Genomic DNA, 20696 nt, shown 5'->3' with positions numbered 1-20696 from the left:
AGATTATGTGGTGCTAGTGGGGTTACCAACATGGCTTCTTCAACGACCCTCAACTGTTTGGAGATGGCTCAAGGAGGGGAATTCAAGACTGGCATGGTTTAGAAGAAACCAGCTCCTCCCGGGAGGACCTGGGCCCTCCTCCCAAGGCATCCTTCCTCCCACCCAACTCTATGGTCACAGGCCCTGCTCCCACTACCTGACACTTCCCTTCTCTGTAGATTGTAATCCCCCTGGAAAGGAGTCTGGAAGGAAAAGAATAGTAGGAGGGGAGTGAGCGGCAGGGGTCCTATCACACAGGGAGAATTTGAGATTGTATTCCGATTGGAATGCTAGGCCATGGGAGGCCAGGCACAGACACCCCTGGGCTCCAGCAGCTGAAAAAAAAGAAAAAAGACTATTCTTCCCCCTTTTGCAGCTTTCCTAGTGCCTGACACAGTGCCAAGTACACGGTAGGCCTCCCAGTACCGGGAATGAGAAAACATAGAAACATTTGGGGCTGCAGAGAAACACTGGCAGGCTACTGCTAGCCCCTCATTTTATCCATGGAGACACCACGGCCTTGAAAGAGAAGTGACTTGTCCAAGGTCACCAGAAAGGTTATGGCAGAGCCACGATTAGAACCCAGTTTTCTGCCCTGGCTAGTGTGGCTCAGTTGGTTGAGCATCATCCCATGCACCAAATGGTCTCCGGTTCAATTCATGGTCAGGGCACACACCCAGGTTTCCGATTCTATCCCCAGTTGGGGTGTGTGTGCGAGGACTAATGTTTCTCTCTCTCTCTCTCTCTCTCTCTCTCAAAAAAAAAAAAAAATCAATAAAAATGTGTTTTTTTTTTAAGAATCCAGTTTTCTAATGACCACCGTCCCTCAGATGGCAGTGACTGGCATTTCTATTCTCATATTCCAAGTTGACCTCAGAAGCCGTCACCAATCCCCAAGCCCAAGAGAGACACGTGGCATGAACCCAGGTGAACAAGTTGTTTTCTTCTTTCTGGGGATCTAAGCTTTCTTCCTGGAGATCTAAGGTGGCCAAGACACCAAGCTGCCCACCTCGCAGCTCAGAGGGAGGCAATAGGCTCCTGGCAGCTGCCCTGGGAGCCCACGCAGATGCCCATGGGATTAAGCAGCTCCTGAAAACAGCAGCTTTCCTTTGCAGGAAGTGATTTTTCACCCCTGGGGCATCAGCCCAGGCACCAGCTCTGTGAGTGCCCCGCTGATGTAATGAACTCCAGAGAGACCCAGCAGGTCAGAGAGAGTGGTCTGGACCCCTCCCACCAGGACTCCTAACCCCACACCTTCCTGCGCCAGGCCAGTCAGCACCAAGGCTATAGGCTCCTTGGCAGCCAGGGGGCCAGCAGCCTCTGCCTGTGAAACTCTGCCTTTTTGTGATTCGGCCTCCGTTTCAAGCTATTTTTAGTGTAAGCAAAGCTTGAGTTTGAGGACGGGCGCTGTGCAAACAGGGTCTTTTTTTCCTCTCTCCTTTTCAATGAGCTGTTCCCCGTTCCCTTAGGACAGTCGCTTCACCAACAGCCACAGAAAGAAACGAAAAGAAAAAGAGACCAGAAAGAGAAACGGGGGAAAGGTCAGAATTCGGCATCTCTGCTAAAGCAGCCTGGGAACATTCTAGGAAGGTGAAAGCATTAAACCCTCCACACTAATCCACTGGGTCCCGGATCCTTCCCAGGTGAAAGGAGCCAGTGCACCCAGCCCGTCACTTTCTGGATGAACCCTCCTTCAATAAGCAAGGAAGGCCCAGAGGCCTGCTGGCCCAGGGAGCAGGCCCGGACGGCATAGGGAGAACCTGCGATGCCCTGGCGAAAGATGTGTGTCCCCGCGGGCTTGTGGACTGGCTTCCCGGCACTGCCACACCTTCCATGTCAGTGCAGGCCAACTGTCTGCACTAAAACTAACTGGATGGACAGAAAGATGGCCTGGTGCTTGAGACTGGGCGCCTCTAATTGAGCCGCCGAGTGCCCTAATTCCTTAAGAGAGGCAGAGCAGCAACTGCCCTGTCCTAGTTTCCTCACCAGCAAACACTAGAGAACATTTTTTGCAATAAAATTTTCAGGGCAAAGGGTGGATTTCTGTTGTTGTCACTCCCCTGAAGTAGTTGTTTTTCTGAAAAAGGAAGATGGCAGTTGGGCTGAGGAGGAGGAGGAGGAGGAGGAGGAGGAGGGAAGCCTCTTTCTGGCCGGAGACCCTACAAATGGGGCTCCCAGTGCTCCAGACAGGGCTGATCGGGGCTGCAGGCACGAGGCAGCCGGCTGCTCCTAAACATAGCCCACTGAACTAAACTGGGAAGCTCAGCTTGCGTGTGGTCCCAAGCGTGACTTTCCAAGCACGTGCTCCGGTGCCGACAATGGCTGGCGACTTTGTCATCATCGTCATGGCTATTTTTGAGTCTCCCTGCTAAACAAACTTCCTCACGGCTGACATGCAGGCCCTAGGGAGAGCCTCAATCCACTAGGCTGTGTTCTAGGCTGTGTTCTAAGCCAGCCGTGGGCAGACCACGGCCCGCGGGCCAGATCCAGCCCGTTTGAAATGAATAAAACTAAAAAAAAAAAAAGACCGTACCCTTTTATGTAATGATGTTTACTTTGAATTTATATTAGTTCACACAAACACTCCATCCATGCTTTTGTTCCGGCCCTCCGGTCCAGTTTAAGAACCCATTGTGGCCCTCGAGTCAAAAAGTTTGCCCACTCCTGGGCTAAGCCACTGCACCCTCTGAAGGCTGTGGGGGGAAAGCCGGGTTAGAAAACTCTCCCAGCCAAAGATGGCAGGCTCCAATTCCTACAGAGCCTCCAGGGGGCGCTAACATTTTTGCTGTCAACTCTCTGGATGACTTCACTGTGCAGATTTCGCTGGAAGGACCAACATGTGTCCAATGCCTTGAATAGCATCTGACACCAAGCAGGTACCTCAGAACCATTTGCAGGGATGATGGACAACTCAGAGAGGCCTCACTCGGGCAGTAGGATCTGTGTCCTTATCTTGTGGGGACGTAACACACTTCCCGGCATCCATCAGCGGGGTCTGAGGTTGCTGCCCGCCAAAACAAATGCTAAAGACACCTCCCCACATAGTCTTATGACAAGCCTTCTGACACCAGCCCTGTGTTTGTCCGCCTCGCCCCACACCCAGGGCGGACAGGACACGGGGACCACAGTGAGCGCACTTGACCCTCTTTCCGCAGACTCATCTGTCATCCTGCCAAGGCGTTTCCTGTGACACACCGCCTACCATACACAGCTCCCGGGGAGACTCCAGCCCTCCCGCTGGCCCCCTGCCAGCTGGGGAAGGCTATACCAAGTGAGAATTTCCTGGCCAACTTGACAATGGTGAGTCAGGCTGCCATGAGCCAGCTGCAGAAGCGACAGGGCCTGAATTGTGTGCATGGACCAAAGATCAACAGCTGGCTAGACCCAAAGCAGGGCCTGGGATACTCAGACCCCTTTCCAGCAGCCACGCCAGAGCCAGCTGGCCATGTGAGGGGACGTCTGAGTCTGGTGAGGCCTGGGGGGTGGTTCCATCTCTGTAGCAGGAAAGGATGTGTGCTCCACTCACCCCTGCATCCTCAGACCAGCCTATTTCCTCCATGACATGGTGACTGGGCCCATACAACTATAACAAAAATAGTAATAACTAATGCTCATTCAGCACTAACCATGAAAGAGGCACTATTCTTGACATTTTACATCCATTGATGCAGCAAATCCTCAAAACAACACTAAGAGGCCGGGACTGTTACTGCGCTCATTGAACAGACAAGGAAACCGAGGCACCAAAATATGCAGCGACCAGCCCAGGGTAAAAGCCCTAGAGCAACGGTTCTCAACCTGTGGGTCGCGACCCCTTTGGGGGTCGCCTAACACCATCAGAAAACACATATAGAATTACATATTGCTTTTGTGATTAATCACTATGCTTTAATTATGTTCAATTTGTAACAATGAAAATACAGCCCACATATCAGATATTTACATTAGGATTCATAACAGTAGCAACATGACAGTTATGAAGTAGCAACAAAAATAATTTTGTGGTTGGGGGTCACCACAACATGAGGAACTGTATTAAAGTGTCGCAGCATTAGGAAGGCTGAGAACCACTGCCCTAGAGAGTGGTGGAGCTGGGGCGACTGCAGAAGCTGGGTTCAAACCGCCCTATTGCCCCACCCATAGCAGCCCTCCACGCCCCAAGGCCACGGCATCCCTAATCCGCATGTCCCAGAGTGAGAGGCAAGGCAGGAGCTGGAGACTTGGGATGCTAAGTGCTTGACCGGACCTCCTCGTGGTCCCAACCCAAAGAGAAAGAGACACAGATCAGACGAGAGCAGGAGCCCAGCTCCAAAGGGGCTGGATCTGGGTCAGCAAAGGGGCAGGACTCCTAACTCCCAGCCCCAACAGAGAAGCTGAACCAGAGGGGACAGAGCAAGGCGCCTGGCTAAGGAAGGCTGGCCCGGGCTGCTTGACTGGGCACTACATTCAATCTGTGTGCTGGAGAACAGCAACAAAAGTCCGTGGACTGGACAGATGGATGCATGGATATAAGTGGGCGAACAGACACGGGGGTGAGGTAGAAGGACAATCCCTCCCCCCGCCTCCCGAAACCCCAGAGAAGGGAGGCAACAAGCGGCTCTTCCTTTCCCCAGAGCAGTCGAGGACTGATTATTGAAACTGTCCTTCATTTTTGCAGGGGAGGTCAGAGAAGTCAACGCACCAGCTAGTAAATTAACAGCTGCTCTTTACAGAAGGCTCTGGAGAGGCCAGCACACAGCACGTGACCTGCAGGCCAGCGCAGACCAGCAGCCAGAGCAGCTGACGCCCCACCTGCAGGCCTGCAGTGGGCGCTCGCCATGGTAGGGACTAGATCAGGGGTGGGCAAACTTTTTGACTCGAGGGCCACAATGGGTTCTTAAACTGGACCGGAGGGCCGGAACAAAAGCATGGATGGAGTGTTTGTGTGAACTAATATAAATTCAAAGTAAACATCATTACATAAAAGGGTAGGGTCTTTTTTTTTTTTTTTTTTTTAGTTTTATTCATTTCAAACGGGCCAGATCCGGCCCGCGAGCCATAGTTTGCCCACGGCTGGACTAGACACTGGGCTGCCAGGTGGGGCCTGGGGTACACCGAACCCGGGGAATACAGGCGGCAGAGGGGGAGACTTAGGGAGAGGCCTGCTACAGAATTTCCACACACATTCCACTGACCATGGGAGGGGAAATCTATGCTGAGCCAGCTGAGAACCTGCTCTGGAACCTGGGGGCCCCTCCCTGGCTCTGGCCTCTGTCTCCCCATCTCTCCGCATCGTTTAGTTGAGCTTATGGAGGGAGGTCTCTATGAAAAGGGGGCAGATGGTACATGTTACTTAGCCTTTCCTGGTGTCATGAGGAACTGCGGAGCAGGCCACTGACCACTCAGAGAGGGACAGTGACAGTCACAGAGCAGAACTCGCTGACTGAGTTCGGGGGTTGGCAAACTTCTGTACAGGGCCAGACAGTACCTATTTCCGGCTGGTGGATATTTCAGACTCTGTGGATGCTACTCAATTCTGCTGTTGCAGTGCCTTGCAAAGGCAGCTACAGAAATATGTGAGTGAGCATGGCCGCCTCCCAATAAAACGCTGTTTCTGAGTGCTGAAATCTGAATTGAATTTCAAATAATTTTCACATGTCACAAAATATTCTTCTCCTGATTCTTTTAAAAGCCATTTTAAAATGTAAAACCCATCCTTAGCTGTGGGCCGTACAAAAGAGGCAGTCAGCCAGCCCGGGGTCCCGGGCCACAGCTGGCGATCCCTAGTTCAATGCTCCCCCAAGTGTGTTCTTTGTGATGCCCACGGGTACTTCATGGGGAAAGAGGTCCATGGCGAACAGGCATGGGAAATGCCGGGGAAAGGCAGCCTCTCTGCTTCTTCACTGTAGGACTCCTTCGAGACTTACTTGCTGATACACACTGGCCATCTCCAACAGGCGATGAGAAATAGTCTGTCCGGGTTCCAGGGAACCACTCCTGTCCTGGAACATCTCCTAGAGCAGTGATGGCGAACCTTTTGAGCTCGGCGTGTCAGCATTTTGAAAAACCCTAACTTAACTCTGGTGCTGTGTCACATATAGAAATTTTTTGATATTTGCAACCATAGTAAAGCAAAGATTTATATTTTTGATATTTATTTTATATTTTTAAATGCCATTTAACAAAGAAAAATCAACCAAAAAAATGAGTTCGTATGTCACTCTGACACGCGTTGTCATAGGTTCGCCATCACTGTCCTAGATCTAGTTTCTGTAGAACCGAATTAGAACAATAGGAGGAAGTCTGACCAACAGTGCCCCCAAGGGCACCCTGCCTCCCTCTGACCCTCTCCGGGGACAGGCAGCTCACTACCTATCGTGGTGCCTGCTGGATTCAGGGACTTCTCCAACTCGTGTTCTCTCACCCAGTGATGCTGGGTCACAAGTAACAAATGTGGTGCCTCTTTCATCAGATGGAGACAAAATCTCATGTTTCATAATTTTATAAAGAAAGCATCCCTTCTTTGTCTTATTTGATTCATACCCAAAATATAAACTCTATTTATGCACAGGGTAAAATTAAGACATTATTAAGTACTGAAAGAGAATAACACTCTGTTTCCTTTAAAAGAAGTTTTACTTAGAGGAGTTAAAACAACAACAACAACACTCAAGCAAAATCTCAATTTACTCCCAACTGTGCAGAGAGCGGGATCTACCTGTTCATTATGGGGCATCACTATGGGGCATTCATAGTAGAAACATATGCCTGTGAGGCCCCTAGTCTTTCTGCCACATAGGGCTTTGGAGGTGATATAAAAAAGTCATGCAGATTTGTCTGAAATGTAAAAAAAAAAAACCAGTGAACCCTAGATGAGAGGAAGAGAGGGGAAGATGGGAGCGTGAGCTGTGTGTGAACTGGCCTCCAGGCACCATGAAGCAGAAAAGCAGGGGGTGCGGATGAGAAACGTCACCAGCACCATAAGCCACCCAAAGGGAGAAACATGGCGATGGATGTCACATATTCGATTAGGCGTCTGCCCCTGTGCACCTCCACTTTGCCCAACGCTCCAATCTCATGGGCAGTGAGCGCCTCTGGTAACTCTATGAAACCAGCAGGATTATTTCTATTTGAAAGGTGTATTTGATACATATTTTCTTTGGGGCCCTGGGAGATGAGATAGAATAGCCAGGCTACGTAACTTACATTAATGTGAAACGTTAATGCCACACATGTGCCATATTCAGGAAGATAAAGGGAAAGACTGGCATTTTTCTTCCTCCTTACTTCAGCTAGTCATCCTGCACAAGGTAAAGGAAGTAGCATATGTTTTCAGTTCTCGGATTACATGTGGACGCATCCTGGAGAAGTATTCAAATGCAGTATAGTTCTAAGGGAATGTGAGGACAATAACCAAAGAACAAAGCTAAAGTCTCTATCTTTGCTCAGGTATTAGCAAGACCAGTCTTGGAAGAGAAAGACAGAACACCGAATCAGGAAGGAGCGGGGCCGAGGGGCGGCCCAGGCAGCGTAGACACTGCTTACACTTCGAGGTGAAGTCATGCTTGGCCACACGCCAGTTTCCCTAGGCCCTAGGGAGACAGTCACTCTGAGATCAGCGTGGAAATTAATATGAATATTCAGAAGCAATGTACTAACGTAGATGCTGTGAGTGTGTGTATCTGTGTGCCTACAGCATTCCCCATCATAAATGGTCTCTCTGGTACTATCACTCTTGTGCTATCTTATCATAGAAAATTCCTTCCTAAGGAATTTCTTTCAATTTCTCACTTTCAATATCTTTTTTAAAAAAAATAATACAATGTTACTTTATTTTTAAATTACATTTTTATTGGTTTCAGAGAGGAAGGGAGAGGGAGAGAGAGATAGAAACATCAATGAAGAGAGAGAATCATTGATTGGCGGCCTCCTGCGTGCCTCCCACTGAGGATTGAGCCTATAATCCAGGCATGTGGCCTGATCGAGAATTGAATCAGGACCTCCTGGTTCATAAGTCAATGCTCAACCACTGAGCCAGGCTGGTCAGGCTCAATTTCTTTATTTCTAAAATAAGGAGATGAACTAGACCAAAAGTCAGCAATCTATGGTCCATGAAATAACTCTGGCCCGCCACCTGATTTTGTAAATAAGCCTGAACTGGATCACAGTCCTGCCCAAGTATTATTGGCGGCTGCTTTCAAAACGCACAGAGTTGAGTAGTTGTGTCAGAAGCCCTACAGTGTGCAAAGCCTAAAGTACTCACTATATGGCCCTTTTACAGAAAAACTTACCCACCCTGAACCACACTGTCACTAACACTGATTTCGGCAAAACGTATCTTTTTTTCAAATTGAAAAGGGAAGCTGAACAGCTGGTGTCTGGTCTTGCTTTAGTCCTGTTGTTGGAAGGATAACAAGCAGACAGCTCAGGACAAACACAGCTTGGGTTCTGAATGGGCAGAGTTGCTTTCTCTGTGCACTGAGACTTCCGTGTGAATCTCCTTGCTCAGAGCAAGGACATGCTTCCCCCAGAGGGCAGGCCTCCTCCGGACTGAGGTGCCGCTCTCTGTGCGGGGGACCTGCTCGCTCTCAGGGCGCCAGAGCAGCCCGGTCAGGATTTTCTACAAGGAGGCCTTCGGTGAGCAGCTGGCGTCCTGGACAAGGAGGCCCGGGCAGACTGTGCATGGCCATGCAAATGTGAACAGAATCCAGCCAAGTAGCTTAGGACCTAATTGGCTCAGAGACAGGAAAGTCAAAATGTCACAGCCAAAGCGACAGCTGGCGGTGGCTTAGAGAAGAAGAGGCATTATCTTCAACTCGGAAGTAACGACACAGAAAGGGCACCGCACAGGAGTCCGAGGCCGGCACGCCTGGCCGGGAGGCTGCGTACACTTGGCAGGTCGTTGCCTTTCCTGTGCCTTGCTTTTCTCAGCTATAAAATGGAAATCAATTCACTGTTAAGCCTGGCTGGCTTGCTTCTTTGTAATGAACCCGTACAACACCACAAAACGGAAGACACAAAAAAATAGGACAAGGTCCCTACCCTTCAATCTGATCATAACGTACAGGGTCTAACAGGGGTGGGCAAACTTTTTGACTCGAGGGCCACAATGGGTTCTTAAACTGGACCGGAGGGCCGGAACAAAAGCATGGATGGAGTGTTTGTGTGAACTAATACAAATTCAAAGTAAACATCATTACATAAAAGGGCACGGTCTTTTTTTTTTTTTTTAGTTTTATTCATTTCAAACGGGCCATAGTTTGCCCACGGCTGGCTAGCATATGCCCAGCTCACAAATCGCTCCGGTGACTGTCAGCAGTAGTATCCAGGTGGATGCTGGGTGCACCTGGCTTGTGATTCCCCTTCTACAATGTCACCCACACCACCTTCCTGCCTGCACAGGTTTGTGTCAGTTCAGGCCTTGACTCTCCAGGTCCGTCTGCTGAGTCCAGTCACAGTGCTGGGAGCTCACTATCCCAACTGACCCCCCTACCTCTGAGCTCCTGCCTCCCCAACTCAGTCTCCATTTGTCCACTAGCTCTCTCTCTGCACAAGCACCAACCATGATACCCTTCCCTCAAAATCTCCTTTCCTACAAAAGTCCGTCCAAATTCTTCCGCTTGGCATTTGAAGCGTGGACAAGCCATCTCCAGCCCACCTCCCAGGCTCACTTCCCTTTGGGGGCCTTTGTGTCCCCCGCCCACCCGGCCCCCTTCCCTTCTCCTGGGCTCCTCCGCTCTGCTCTGATGTTCGAGATTCTAACTCACATTTGAAAGCTCAGCTCAAATGCTCTCTGTTTTATTCGGGATTCTCAGCTTCCGGCTCACGAAGTGGCCCCTTCTTGGTTTCAAGCTCAGGTACATTTTTATTTTTTCTATCATAAGTGTGTGCTCGGTGCATCTTGAAGTAGAAGTTTCAGCTCAAAGGTTTCCCTCCTAAGACGGCCTTCTTGATCCTCCCAATTCTCTATACCGGGCTCCCGACCCCAACACACACTCCTGGCATTTCTCCTCCAGACATCCCTTCAGTAACTTCCATCCTCGGGGCAACGGGAGCCGAATCGGTCCTTGGTCTCCACGGGGCTGAAAAGAACACCCAGAGTCGATGCTCCGTAACTCCTGGTTGATGCTGATGAAGATCCTCAGAACTGACTGCAATGGCCCCTGAGAGCCGTGGGTGCTGCACATCTGTGTGACCGAACTGGCTGCTGCTCCTCATCCACCAACAGCACCAGACACACAGAAGGCACTGCCTCCGTTTCACCCCCGCATCCATGCCCAGGCCCAGAATTCAACGGTTTTATTCATCATCCGTAGAATCCACTCACATCCGTAGAATCCACTCTCAGCATGAGAGAGCAATGGAGACAACTGGAAACTTGAGGAGGGGTAGGAGGGAGACAAGGGTGGTGGTTTACACAGCACAGCCCACAGCCATGCCACCTTCAGGACCTCATTAGACACCCAGTGCGGCCAGTTTTTCCTGGACCATGCCCTCTCTATCTTCCTGCATGCAGCAACTGCCTGGCTCGTTTCCCTCTCCTCTTTCCTCCAACATCCCAGCTTTAAATCTCTCTCCTTTTTGTCTTGCTACCAACTGACATCAGCCACGGTTTCATACCCAGAGCCTTAGAAGGCTCAGCTCATGTGGGGTTCCCCAGATAGCAGAGCCCCGTGCCCCCGAAGGCTGCTTGGCTACCACCTTTATCACTCAGGCATGGCATTTGGTGCTTACTCCTTCCCTCAAGCTGTCTGCAAGTATTTTTCCCAAACATGAGGTAGATTCGATGGGTGAAATGTTCACCAGCTCCCTCCATCTACAGTCACCTCCTCGCTGAGTTTTTGCCATGAAATGTCAAGGGAGATAACGTCCACTTTCCAGCATCCCTGCCTGATCTTCGATCCACGCGGCCATCAGGACATCCCCACTCACTCTGTCTAGGAGTCAAATGACTTGTGACCAAGCCCCAGTCTCAGGGCCAGGAAGGGCAGCCCATATAAAACAGCTCCCAGAATTACAAGAAGAAATTATTTGAAATGCAAATCCTTCTCAGGGAAACTCCTGACCCAGAGCAGACCCAAGAAAGCCCATGGGCAGGGCTTCCCCGGGGAAGGGCCCACGTATGTCTGGAGCATGGCCTGGCCAGGGACCAATTTGTGTTTGTTTGTCTAGGACTTTTCCTGCCTTTGCACCGAAAGACCCATGTCCAAGGTACCCCCATTCCCAGGCAAACTGGGCTGGTTGGTCACTAAAGGTCACTACTATGATCCTTGCCAAGAACCAGAGGTCATGAGGCCAATGGGTGAAGCCAAGCTCCATACATGCCGATCAGAGAGAAAGCAGAACAAAGGATCATGGACCAGGCAGCAGGCCTCCTCGGTGAGGAGGGAGTTGAGGACTCACCAGAACTCGGCCCGTCAGTGTCTGGGCGGAGATCATCACCCCCGCCCAGTCCTTCACGGAGGTCATCCAGCCGACCTCAGCTGCCACCACCTCCTCTTTCTCGTCCACTGGCTTGAGAGTGCCATCAGCCTGGCTGGAGCCATTGTTAATCTTCTGGGCCTCCTGGCAACAGAAAGAACAAGGGTTGAGACATTTTAAAAAACGGAGACCTCAAAAGATCAAAGGGTCCTGTGTTCAGGTAGGAACTGGCTTAGAGGTTCAGGGGTAGGGAGGAAGGATGGGTTGTGGTTTTAATCAGTTTTTTAATTTTTTTTAATCTTTTATTTATTCTTAAAGTATATTTGTGAAACAATGACATTATTCTCTTTCTGTTTTTTGTTTTTTTTTTAAAAAAAAAGCCACATCGCTCACGAGATGGGGCAGGCATCTTGACTGGGGTCTCTCTCCACCTGCCCAACCTCCGTGCCCTTCTCAAGTTAGTGCCCAATCTTTTCCTTAAGGAAATCCCCATGTCCTCATCTCCATCTGTGCGGTTCAAAAGGGGCTGAGAAACCCATACTGGCTCCAGGAACTGGGACTGGTCAATCATATCATTCCATCCCCCCAGCAACAGTGACTGGGCCACGGATGGTCACAGGATCCACGCCAACCCAATACAACTCAAGCCCAGGACTTTTGCTGGGAAAAGTAGGAAAGGTGATCCTTCCCTGAGAATGAAGGCAGCACAGAAAAGTGATAAAATACTGATGTCATCATTTGAACACCTGGATCCAGCTGTGCCTGAAATCCACCCCAGACCTTTCACTTACAGGAGATTAATCAATTCCCCTTCATGTCCTCAATGTGCTTGAGGACATAAGGCTGACATCCTCAGATAACTGAGCCCCACCCTGGGCCCTAAATTGAACTCTTTTGCATGCAATGTGTCCTCTCTCCCCACAAATACTCTTCTCCCACAAAGGGTCACAACTTGCTCCCTCAAGTCTTTGCTTAAATACCACCTTTACAATGAGGTCTTCTCTGGCTACCCTGTAAAAATTACAAGCCTGGCTTCCTACAGCACAGCTGTTCTGCTTTATTTTTCTCCACAGCATTCAAACCTCTAATACACTCTATAATCCACTTACCTACTTCATTCACTGTCTGCCTCCCCCAGCTGCTGTATGATGAGTGCCTAAATGAGTGCCTGGCAAATAGTTGGAAAGGAAGGAAGGAAGGAAGGAAGGAAGGAAGGAAGGAAGGAAGGAAGGAAGGAAGGAAGGAGAAGGGCTTGGCATTACTAATGATTCAGGAAATAACATTAGTTGACTAAATGACTTATTATAGTATAAGTTCCACATATAAGCATGGTTCTGTCTTGTAATTGTAAGTTGAATTCATTAAGAAACATTTTCAAATCTGCAGCAAAAGCTAATTTCCAAAGCTATCTAGTAGTCGGGAAAAAAAAAAGGAAGAAAGGAAGGAAGGAAGGGAGGGAGGGAGGGAGGGAGGGAGGAAGGAAGGAAGGAAGGAAGGAAGGAAGGAAGGAAGGAAGGAAGGAAGGAGTTATGAGTATCAGCCCCTCACTGACTATGGAACCTGGGTTAGGGTTGACAAACAAAATACAAGACACCCAAAGAAATTTGAACTTCAGATAAACAACAAATAAATTTTCAGCATAAGGATGCCCCCAAATATTACATGGACATACTTATACTAAAATGTATCCATTACTTATTTAAAATGTAACTGAGCTGAGCCCCTTACTCCAATACCCACTGAAATTATTTTTGTAGATACAGATATGTCGAAAGATGACAACAAAATTATGTTCATCATTTAAAGGACTAGAATGCAAACTGCCCCTGGAAACCACTGTGAATGGGAGTGAGGGGAAACCAAAGGCAGAGGTAGAAGTCTTTGTCTGCAGTGAGCAAGGGTGGGGCCGAGTGAGGAGAGGAGAGCTGGGAGACACTGATGAGTCATCCTCCTGGGGACCCGCAGGCAGGCAGGCGGGAAGCTGCTCCAAGGCCTGCTCTCCCCACCCCGGCTGGGGAGCTGGGAAGAGAGAAGCAGCACCAGCAACAGGGGTGCCCACATTTTATTTCCAAGTGAGCTGGGCCCCACGGAGCTACAGCAGTCCAAGAGGGGGCCAGAGTGGATGTGGTATATTTGGGGGCCACCTGCTGACATCTGTGGAGCCCAACGCCCGAGCCACCTAGGGCCAGTCTCAGTGGCCTGGTAGGACCCCAAGTGTCAGCCATATGCAGACTCTGCACAGATGGGTGTCCTGAAGGAGGAAGCCCTAGATTCAGGGGCAGCCTTAGTAACTGAGGGTGCAGATTCGGCTCCCCCACCCCTGTGCGACCTGCCCTGCAAGATGGGGCAATATTGCCTGCCCACCGGCGTGATGGAGATGAAACAGCACCCACAGGCACTTAATACACGTTCAATTACTTACTCCCACAGCCTCCTGCTTCTCCTCCAGCCACAGGCACTCCGGCAATGGCTCTCAAACTTGAGGGGCTCAGAACCACTTGGAGGACTTGCTACCCCAATGCTGGGCCCCAGCCCCGCACCTGTATTTCTGACAAGTTCCCAGGTGATCCTGATGCTGTCTGTGGTCTGGGCGCCCCACTCTGAGAACCCCCGCTCCTCTCATCCTGGCATGGCTTGGTCATCCCCGCTCTATCTGAACTGGGACCTGCATCTGAACACCCAGCCCTTTCCCAGCGCCTCCCCGCACCCAGCACAGAACCGCCGGTTTCTTCCAGAACCAGAGTGTCTGGGTGGACAGGGAGGAGCTGGGCTGGGAGAAGGACCTCCGATCAGAGGTTTTTGTGTTTCCTCTTCAGCAGAGCCTCCCAGGGACATTTCTGACCTTGTCCAGGGGGGTGACTGAAGGGCTAGGTCTCTGCTCCTCAACCCGTGGGGTTAGGCTTCCAGCCACCAGGCCGACCCTGGAGGAGGGAGTCCGCATGAAAAGGGCTGGGGGGCCGCAAGCCCTCTCCAGTCACAGTGGTTTCAACGCATTAGCATTAATCATTCACAGCACAAGCCTCTATGGAAGATAATGCTCTCTGGCCAGCCCTCTCACCTATTGTTTCACAGGCATTCATTACCTAATTACTTTATGATAGGCAAAGAAAAGCACAGATCAAAGGGAGATAATGCCCTTATTATTTGCTTACACTGGATGCTGTGAGCTTAATTATAGGGTGGGAGGCAGGTCTGGGGGAGTGGCAGGGAGAGGGAGGGAGGAGGCAGGAGCCCCACAAAGCCTGGTGCCAGCGGGCCAGGCTGTGCTCCTGGCCCAGAGGAGAGGGCCTCTGCACTCTGACCTCCCTCTGGCCCAAGCATCCCTTACAGGGACCAGGGACTGTAACCCCATGCTCTGGAGAAGGGGGCTGGGACACACAGCGGGGAGCAGAGGTAAGGCGCAGAGCCCACTGTAATCATGACTGGCCACCAGTCATCAAGTCAGCAACTACCAATTAGGTGCTTTCTATGCATGATCCTGATGGGAGCTTATAATAAATCCAACAGGTGGTGGCATTCACCCCATTTTACAGACAGGGCAACTGAGAGCAGGTATCTCAGGGGAAGCAGAGAGCCTGCCTAGGCTTAGGTGCCCCCTACCTCCCCCACCCCCCACCCCCCCACTGACAAGCGGACTGCCATGGGCATGTTAGCTCCCGAGCCTCAGCCTCCTCCGTGTGAAGGGGACAGGCATGCCAGCCCATGAAGGCGGTGGCACAGCTTACGTGAGATAAGCCATGCCCAGAGCTTGCCGTGGTGTCTGGCACGTGGCAGTTAGAGCTGCCGAGACGGAGTGCCCACTGCCCACTGATGGGACTGGTTTCCCCTGAGGATACAGTGGAAGCGGCACCACTGCAGGTTTTACTGGCCCAGAGGGAAACCGTAATAAACACTTACAGAGCGGAGGTCGGTTCTAATGCCTTTGACCCTTCACTAGAAGGTGGGCCGCTGGGATGTAAGGTCCCCGACTTCTAGAAGGGTTCCAGCAGGAGCTGTGTGGCACCCCAGGACGGCGGTTCCCACACAGAGTGAGCCCTGGACCAAGTGACCCCTGAGATCCCTTCTGATTCCACGTTCCATTAGCTCACCCTCCCACTGGATCGAGGAGACAGGACCACAGGGAGGTGTCCTGCTGGGCCCCAGGAGACTGCCTCAGGGGGACAGCGCTTGGTCCCCAAACCTCCACTTCCCACTGCACAAGAAAGAGGTGACGGGGCCCAGGTTTGGGTGCAGGGGCCACAGTAGGGAGCAGCCTGTGTTGTCCTCAAAGGACTAGCTTTCCCCAGCAGTAGGAGTGGCCCTGACCCAGCACCAGAGAGCCGACCCATTGTAATCCCAGGGCCCCACAGACCCACCCTCAGACCTGGGCCGTGTCTACCTCTGTCCTTCCTGAATTAGACCCAGTGTGCGGGGTTGTGGGGTGCAGGAAGAGCTCTGAGGATGGAAGGATACCTACTCCAGGCCCAGCTTCTCTGCATGTTTTTACACACTTTCTCTAAACCTCTTGTGTGGACAGTGATGAGTGCAGCCTTGTGAGCTGCACGGGTGGAACCCAGCACTTTCTGAAGCGCCCACCGCCTGGTGATGGTGGGCAACGCTGGCATTGCCACCCCCTGGCTCTGAGCAGGAAGCAGCGCTGCTCTGGAGAAAGGGGTCCCGGACCCCAAAGCCAGGCTCACACAGCATATGGTTTAACAGACTCCCACCCACCTGCACCTTGCAGAGCAGGGCCGTTTACTGCCCTGCACCCCAACAAGATGCTCGGATTGCCAATCCTGCCAGGTAACCACCATGCTGGCCACACCCTCCCTGTGAGCAGCCACCACGCCTGCTCCTGCCCAGCTGGACTCACTCACCCCAGGCAAGCTCCCACCCACACCTGTGAGGCCAAGCCAGGTGCCAAGGCCCCCCTGGGCACCACACCTGCTGAGTGACTGCAGCGGGGGGTCGGGGGCCAGCGGCCAGGAGGATTCCAGAGCCCCCTCACTGCTCCCTACTGAGGCTGCCCCAGATAGGAAGTCTGTCCCAGTTTTAATTGTCTTGGTTCTTCAAACACTGGCTCCTCATCCCAGGTCTGGAAAGCTGCTTCCACACTGATCATCCGGGAGGAAAGCTACTCTTAAAAATGTCAATCACATGATGTGACTACTGTGCCGACACCCTCCTGGGCCGTCTCATCCCAATCGCAGCACGTCACAGACTTCACTCCGTGCAACCCTCCCAACCCAACCTGTCCCACTCCTGCCATCATCCCACGAGTCTCCCACTCTCTCCCTCTCTCCAGCCACACCAGCCTCCCTGTGCTGCCAGAAGGCGCCAGGCCCACCCGTCCATAGTGCTGGCTGCTCCCCCTGCCCACGTGGCTGCCCCCTCGCCTTGCTCGGGCATTGATACCATATTAGTGAGTGTTTCCCTGTCCGCCCCATTGAAAATGACAGCCACCCCACCCTGATCACTCCACCCGTGCTCTGTGCCTTCTCTGAGCCTTTCTACCACCATCTGGAAGCTGCACACTGTAACTATCATTTACTGCCTGGAAACTCAATGAGAGAAAACAACTGTCTCGTGTTCACTGCTGTGTCCTCAACACTGACAGGTTATGAGCTCAGAGTAAGCACTTGACACATCTTAGTGAAAGGAGGGAGGGAGGAAGGGAGGGAGGAGACCTGCAGCCAATAGGAACTCAACTCTTGGCCAGCACAACAACTAGAATAGAGTGATTATTAATAAGTAGTGATGACAACAGCCCTGGCTGTCGTTTCTGAGCAACATCTCAGTAACTGTGAGGCAGGTACGGGCTCACTCAACTGCCTGAGGGTTAAGTAGCTGGCCCAGGAGGGCTCAGCCGGAGCTTAAACCCAGCTGTCTGACACCAAAAAGGGACAAGTACCTGTCCTGACGTCCTCCCTCCCGGGGACAGCAGGAGGAGCAAACGGGATAATGTGTGCGGAGGACGGGCTGCTGTAAGTGCCCATGGAAGGTTCATTACCATAAACCTTAAGCACTCAATTCACCCCACGCAGTCTGGGTATCTCATGTACCACAAAGGCCCTTCTTCAAGGTCCCCGGGCCTTGAGAGGGAAGTTACATCAAGGACAGAGAACCACGGTTTCTTTCTCGGCCAAGAACCAGCTTAGAACTATAAATCACCTTCCTGGAGCAGAGCGTCGAATTGGAAATGAACGGAATTGAACGTGGCCGAGTTGACAGGCCGTGAAGCCCTCTTGCTGAGCATGGAGGTTCCCCACGCAGATGCTAGCCAAGGAGAGGATGCAGCCCCCTGGGTGCTGCCCACATCCCAGAGGCCAGCACCCTGAGGGTCTGCTAGGAACCGCCTCCCCTGATCCCTCTGGGGCAGAGAAGAAACCACCAGGAACACTTCCATCTCTGGAAGCCCATGCCTGGACCTTCCCCTTTATGGCCTTGGTACCACCGAACAGTCCTGGGTGCTCGATATCCAGGGGGCTGTTGGGGGGAAAAGGACCCAGGAAATCTCCACCTGTCCTCTTCTTGTGTCTTATTTTGTCCTGGTCGACGTCACAAAGCCATTTCCCCCGAGTCTGCACTGACAGACTCTGCTTCTGAGTCATTTCTTCTTTCTGTCTGGAACCCCCATCCTCATTCCAGCCCCCTCTCCCTGCCCTCTCTCATCTGTCAAAACTGAGCCAGCAGCCCCGCATGCGGCTTCCCTGAGCTCAGTACCAAGCGGGAGAGCCTTGCTCTCCTGTCAGAGGGTGGCGGAGGTGGAGAGCTCTGGGCTGAAGGCAGGAGGCTGCTCTACACTGCCCAGTTCCCACCTATTGAAGGTTTTGTGCTAAACCACTTCTCTGCAAAGGGGTTTTCTGCGGGGAAAAAAGAGTTTGGAATCCACTCAGTACAAATCCATAGGCCCAGTTCAGCATTGAGAAGATGCTTTATTTCCTGACAATGGTTCTGACATTCCGTGGCACAGCTGGCCGAAGACAGAAAAGCTTGAACTTCATTACCCACAAAACCCTGGGGCTTCCAGTGCCTCCATGGGGGCCACTGTCCTGGTCCCTCTGCCCCGGGTCTTCACTGGGCCCAAACGCTGGAGAAGGGTCCCCCAGCCACTCCCACTGCTGCCAAACAGGCCCAGAGGAAATCCCCTGGAAGCCCCTTGCACATCCTGGCCGGGTGGCCCAGCCAGGGGATCCTCCCAGGTACCGAAAATCCTGCGTATTAGGGATTAGTCCGATTACCCTAAGCGGCTCAAGCAAATAAAGCATAATGTGGGCACCACCAGCTGGGATTTTCATGTGAGAGTTCTGCAAAGGGAGAGAAGGGAGGAGGCGGTGGCTCTGACACCCAGGGGCGGGGCAAGCAGGGCAGCAGAGGAGACAGGCTCCACCCAGAGTCCTCCTAAGGTTCCTGCTGCTGGGAGCTCCCTGAGCTGTGTGAACAACTGCCCTTCATCATCAGTCTTTGTGGGAGAAAAAGGTGACAGCACAAAAGGCCAGCTGACCTTTAACAAGTCGCTTACCATCGCTGTGCCTCGGGTTTCTTGTCTCAGATTCAAGGGGCTGTGCAAACACTCCCCAAGGTTCTGTCTGGCCTGACCTTGAGGCCTGAAGTGTAAGTCCCTCACTAACACGTGTCTGGCGGTGCCAAATGCTCGGGGAAGGCAGAGCGCCAATGGGCCACGTTCTCTGCTTAGTGCTTTAGCACCATCTTACAAGTCTGAAAGGTAGGACTGCTATGAGGCCCGCAGAGGCCTGGTAATCTCCAAGGTCACTCATCTTGTAAGTGGCAGAGCTGAAATTTAAATCCAGTCTATTCTGAGACTGAAGGCCATGTTTTTCTTCTGTCCCTTACTGCCTTGGGATGGGCAAAAAGTCTAAGAAGAGATGGGATCTCCTTATGAAATGCTGCTTATTACTGCCACTGCAGCAAGCACCCTATGAGCTTCTAAATAACTCTGCAGTACAGACATCTCAATCTGGATAGCCAGGAATGGACAGGGAGCTAGAGAAATGGCGTAGTGGTGTGGGGAGGGGGTCCAACCTGGGAATGGAATGACCCATTAGACATAATATCCATGGGAGGTGTGCTCACAGAGAGCCACATGTGCTGCTCAAAATTAATGTCAATCCCACACTTTCAGAACCAACACATACATCTCAGTTAATACTTCACATCTGCCCAGCCGGTGTGGCTCAGTGGTTGAGCATCAACCTATGAACCAGGAGGTCACTGTTCGATTCCCAGTCGGGGCATATGTCAGGGTTGCAGGCTTACTCCCCAGTGTGGGGTGTGCAGGAGGCAGCCGGTCAATGATTCTCTCCCATCATGGATGTTTCTATCTCTCCCTCTCCCTTCCTCTCTGAAATCAGTAAAAAATATATTTTTAAAAAATGCCTCACATCTGCAAAATTATTATTTCCTTTTTCTTCAATCAGCTTAATGAAACGGGAACATAAAATGACAATCCAGAGTTCACATCAGGGCCTTAGAGACTTAGAACGGGACCAGCAGAGACCTCAGCGCTGCTCCCTCAGCCAGAGTGACCGGGGCTGGGCCTGTGTCAGCCTGCTCACCTGCAAAGATGCCCTGGCTCTGCTGCTAGTCTGCAGGGCAGCCTGACCTGCAGGGGAGAGCAGCTCAGGAACCGCCCCTACAAGAGAACCATCACAGCGGCCGGTCGGAAGACAAACAGCACAACTGTTTCCAGTAGAGCAATAACTTGTAATCACACCAGGCAAGCCTGAGGCAGGGCCGAAAGTTCAGATGGATTACTAATGGGTATAATTTTCTGAATGCCCTGTGTTATCTTGGTTAATCCTGTTCACAATACTGCACAATAGGCTCTATTATCCCCATTTTGAAGATGAACAACTGAGGCAGGAAGGCTTTCTGAAGATCCATGGTTTAGCACCATGGCTTTACTGAGGCCCAGGGAGCTCCATCCCAGTCCCTTTCCTGTCGAAAGAGTCTTATGTTTCATGGAAAGGCAATTTAGTACAACTTCTTGTTTTGCACTCAAGGCCCTTCAAAAAAAGTTTTTAAAAAATGAAATGAATCTCAGAGTCCCAGATCTGTTGAGGTCAGAGCTGTGAGAGGCCTTAGAACTTGTGTGGTCCATTACCTTCCTTCGTTAAGGAAGAGCCAAGGGCCACACAGGACAGAAACACAAGCAGCTGTGGAGAGCCCCACGAGGCCAAGAGATGGCCCGAGAAGAGTGGGAAGCAAGTCACTCCTTTCTAGCCTCAGTTTCCTTCCTCCACGAGCATCTGTAAAAA

The 20696-nt window shown here is 51.6% G+C and overlaps 1 protein-coding gene across 1 annotated transcript in view; it reads right to left on the bottom strand.

Moving 5' to 3' along the window:
- The window catches only part of KCNMA1 (potassium calcium-activated channel subfamily M alpha 1), a 699960-nt gene that overhangs the window by 483568 nt on the left and 195696 nt on the right, over window positions 1-20696 (bottom strand). Inside the window, exon 2 of the mRNA XM_006754825.2 lies at window positions 11422-11583. Within this exon, the coding sequence (XP_006754888.1) occupies window positions 11422-11583 (162 nt within the window). The remainder of the gene's footprint in view (window positions 1-11421; window positions 11584-20696) is intronic.

Source organism: Myotis davidii, unplaced genomic scaffold, assembly GCF_000327345.1.
Source record: "Myotis davidii unplaced genomic scaffold, ASM32734v1 scaffold513, whole genome shotgun sequence".
Taxonomy (NCBI): Eukaryota; Metazoa; Chordata; class Mammalia; order Chiroptera; family Vespertilionidae; genus Myotis; species Myotis davidii.
The sequence above is the reverse complement of the archived record's forward strand: the minus strand, read 5'-3'. Positions and strand labels throughout refer to the sequence as shown.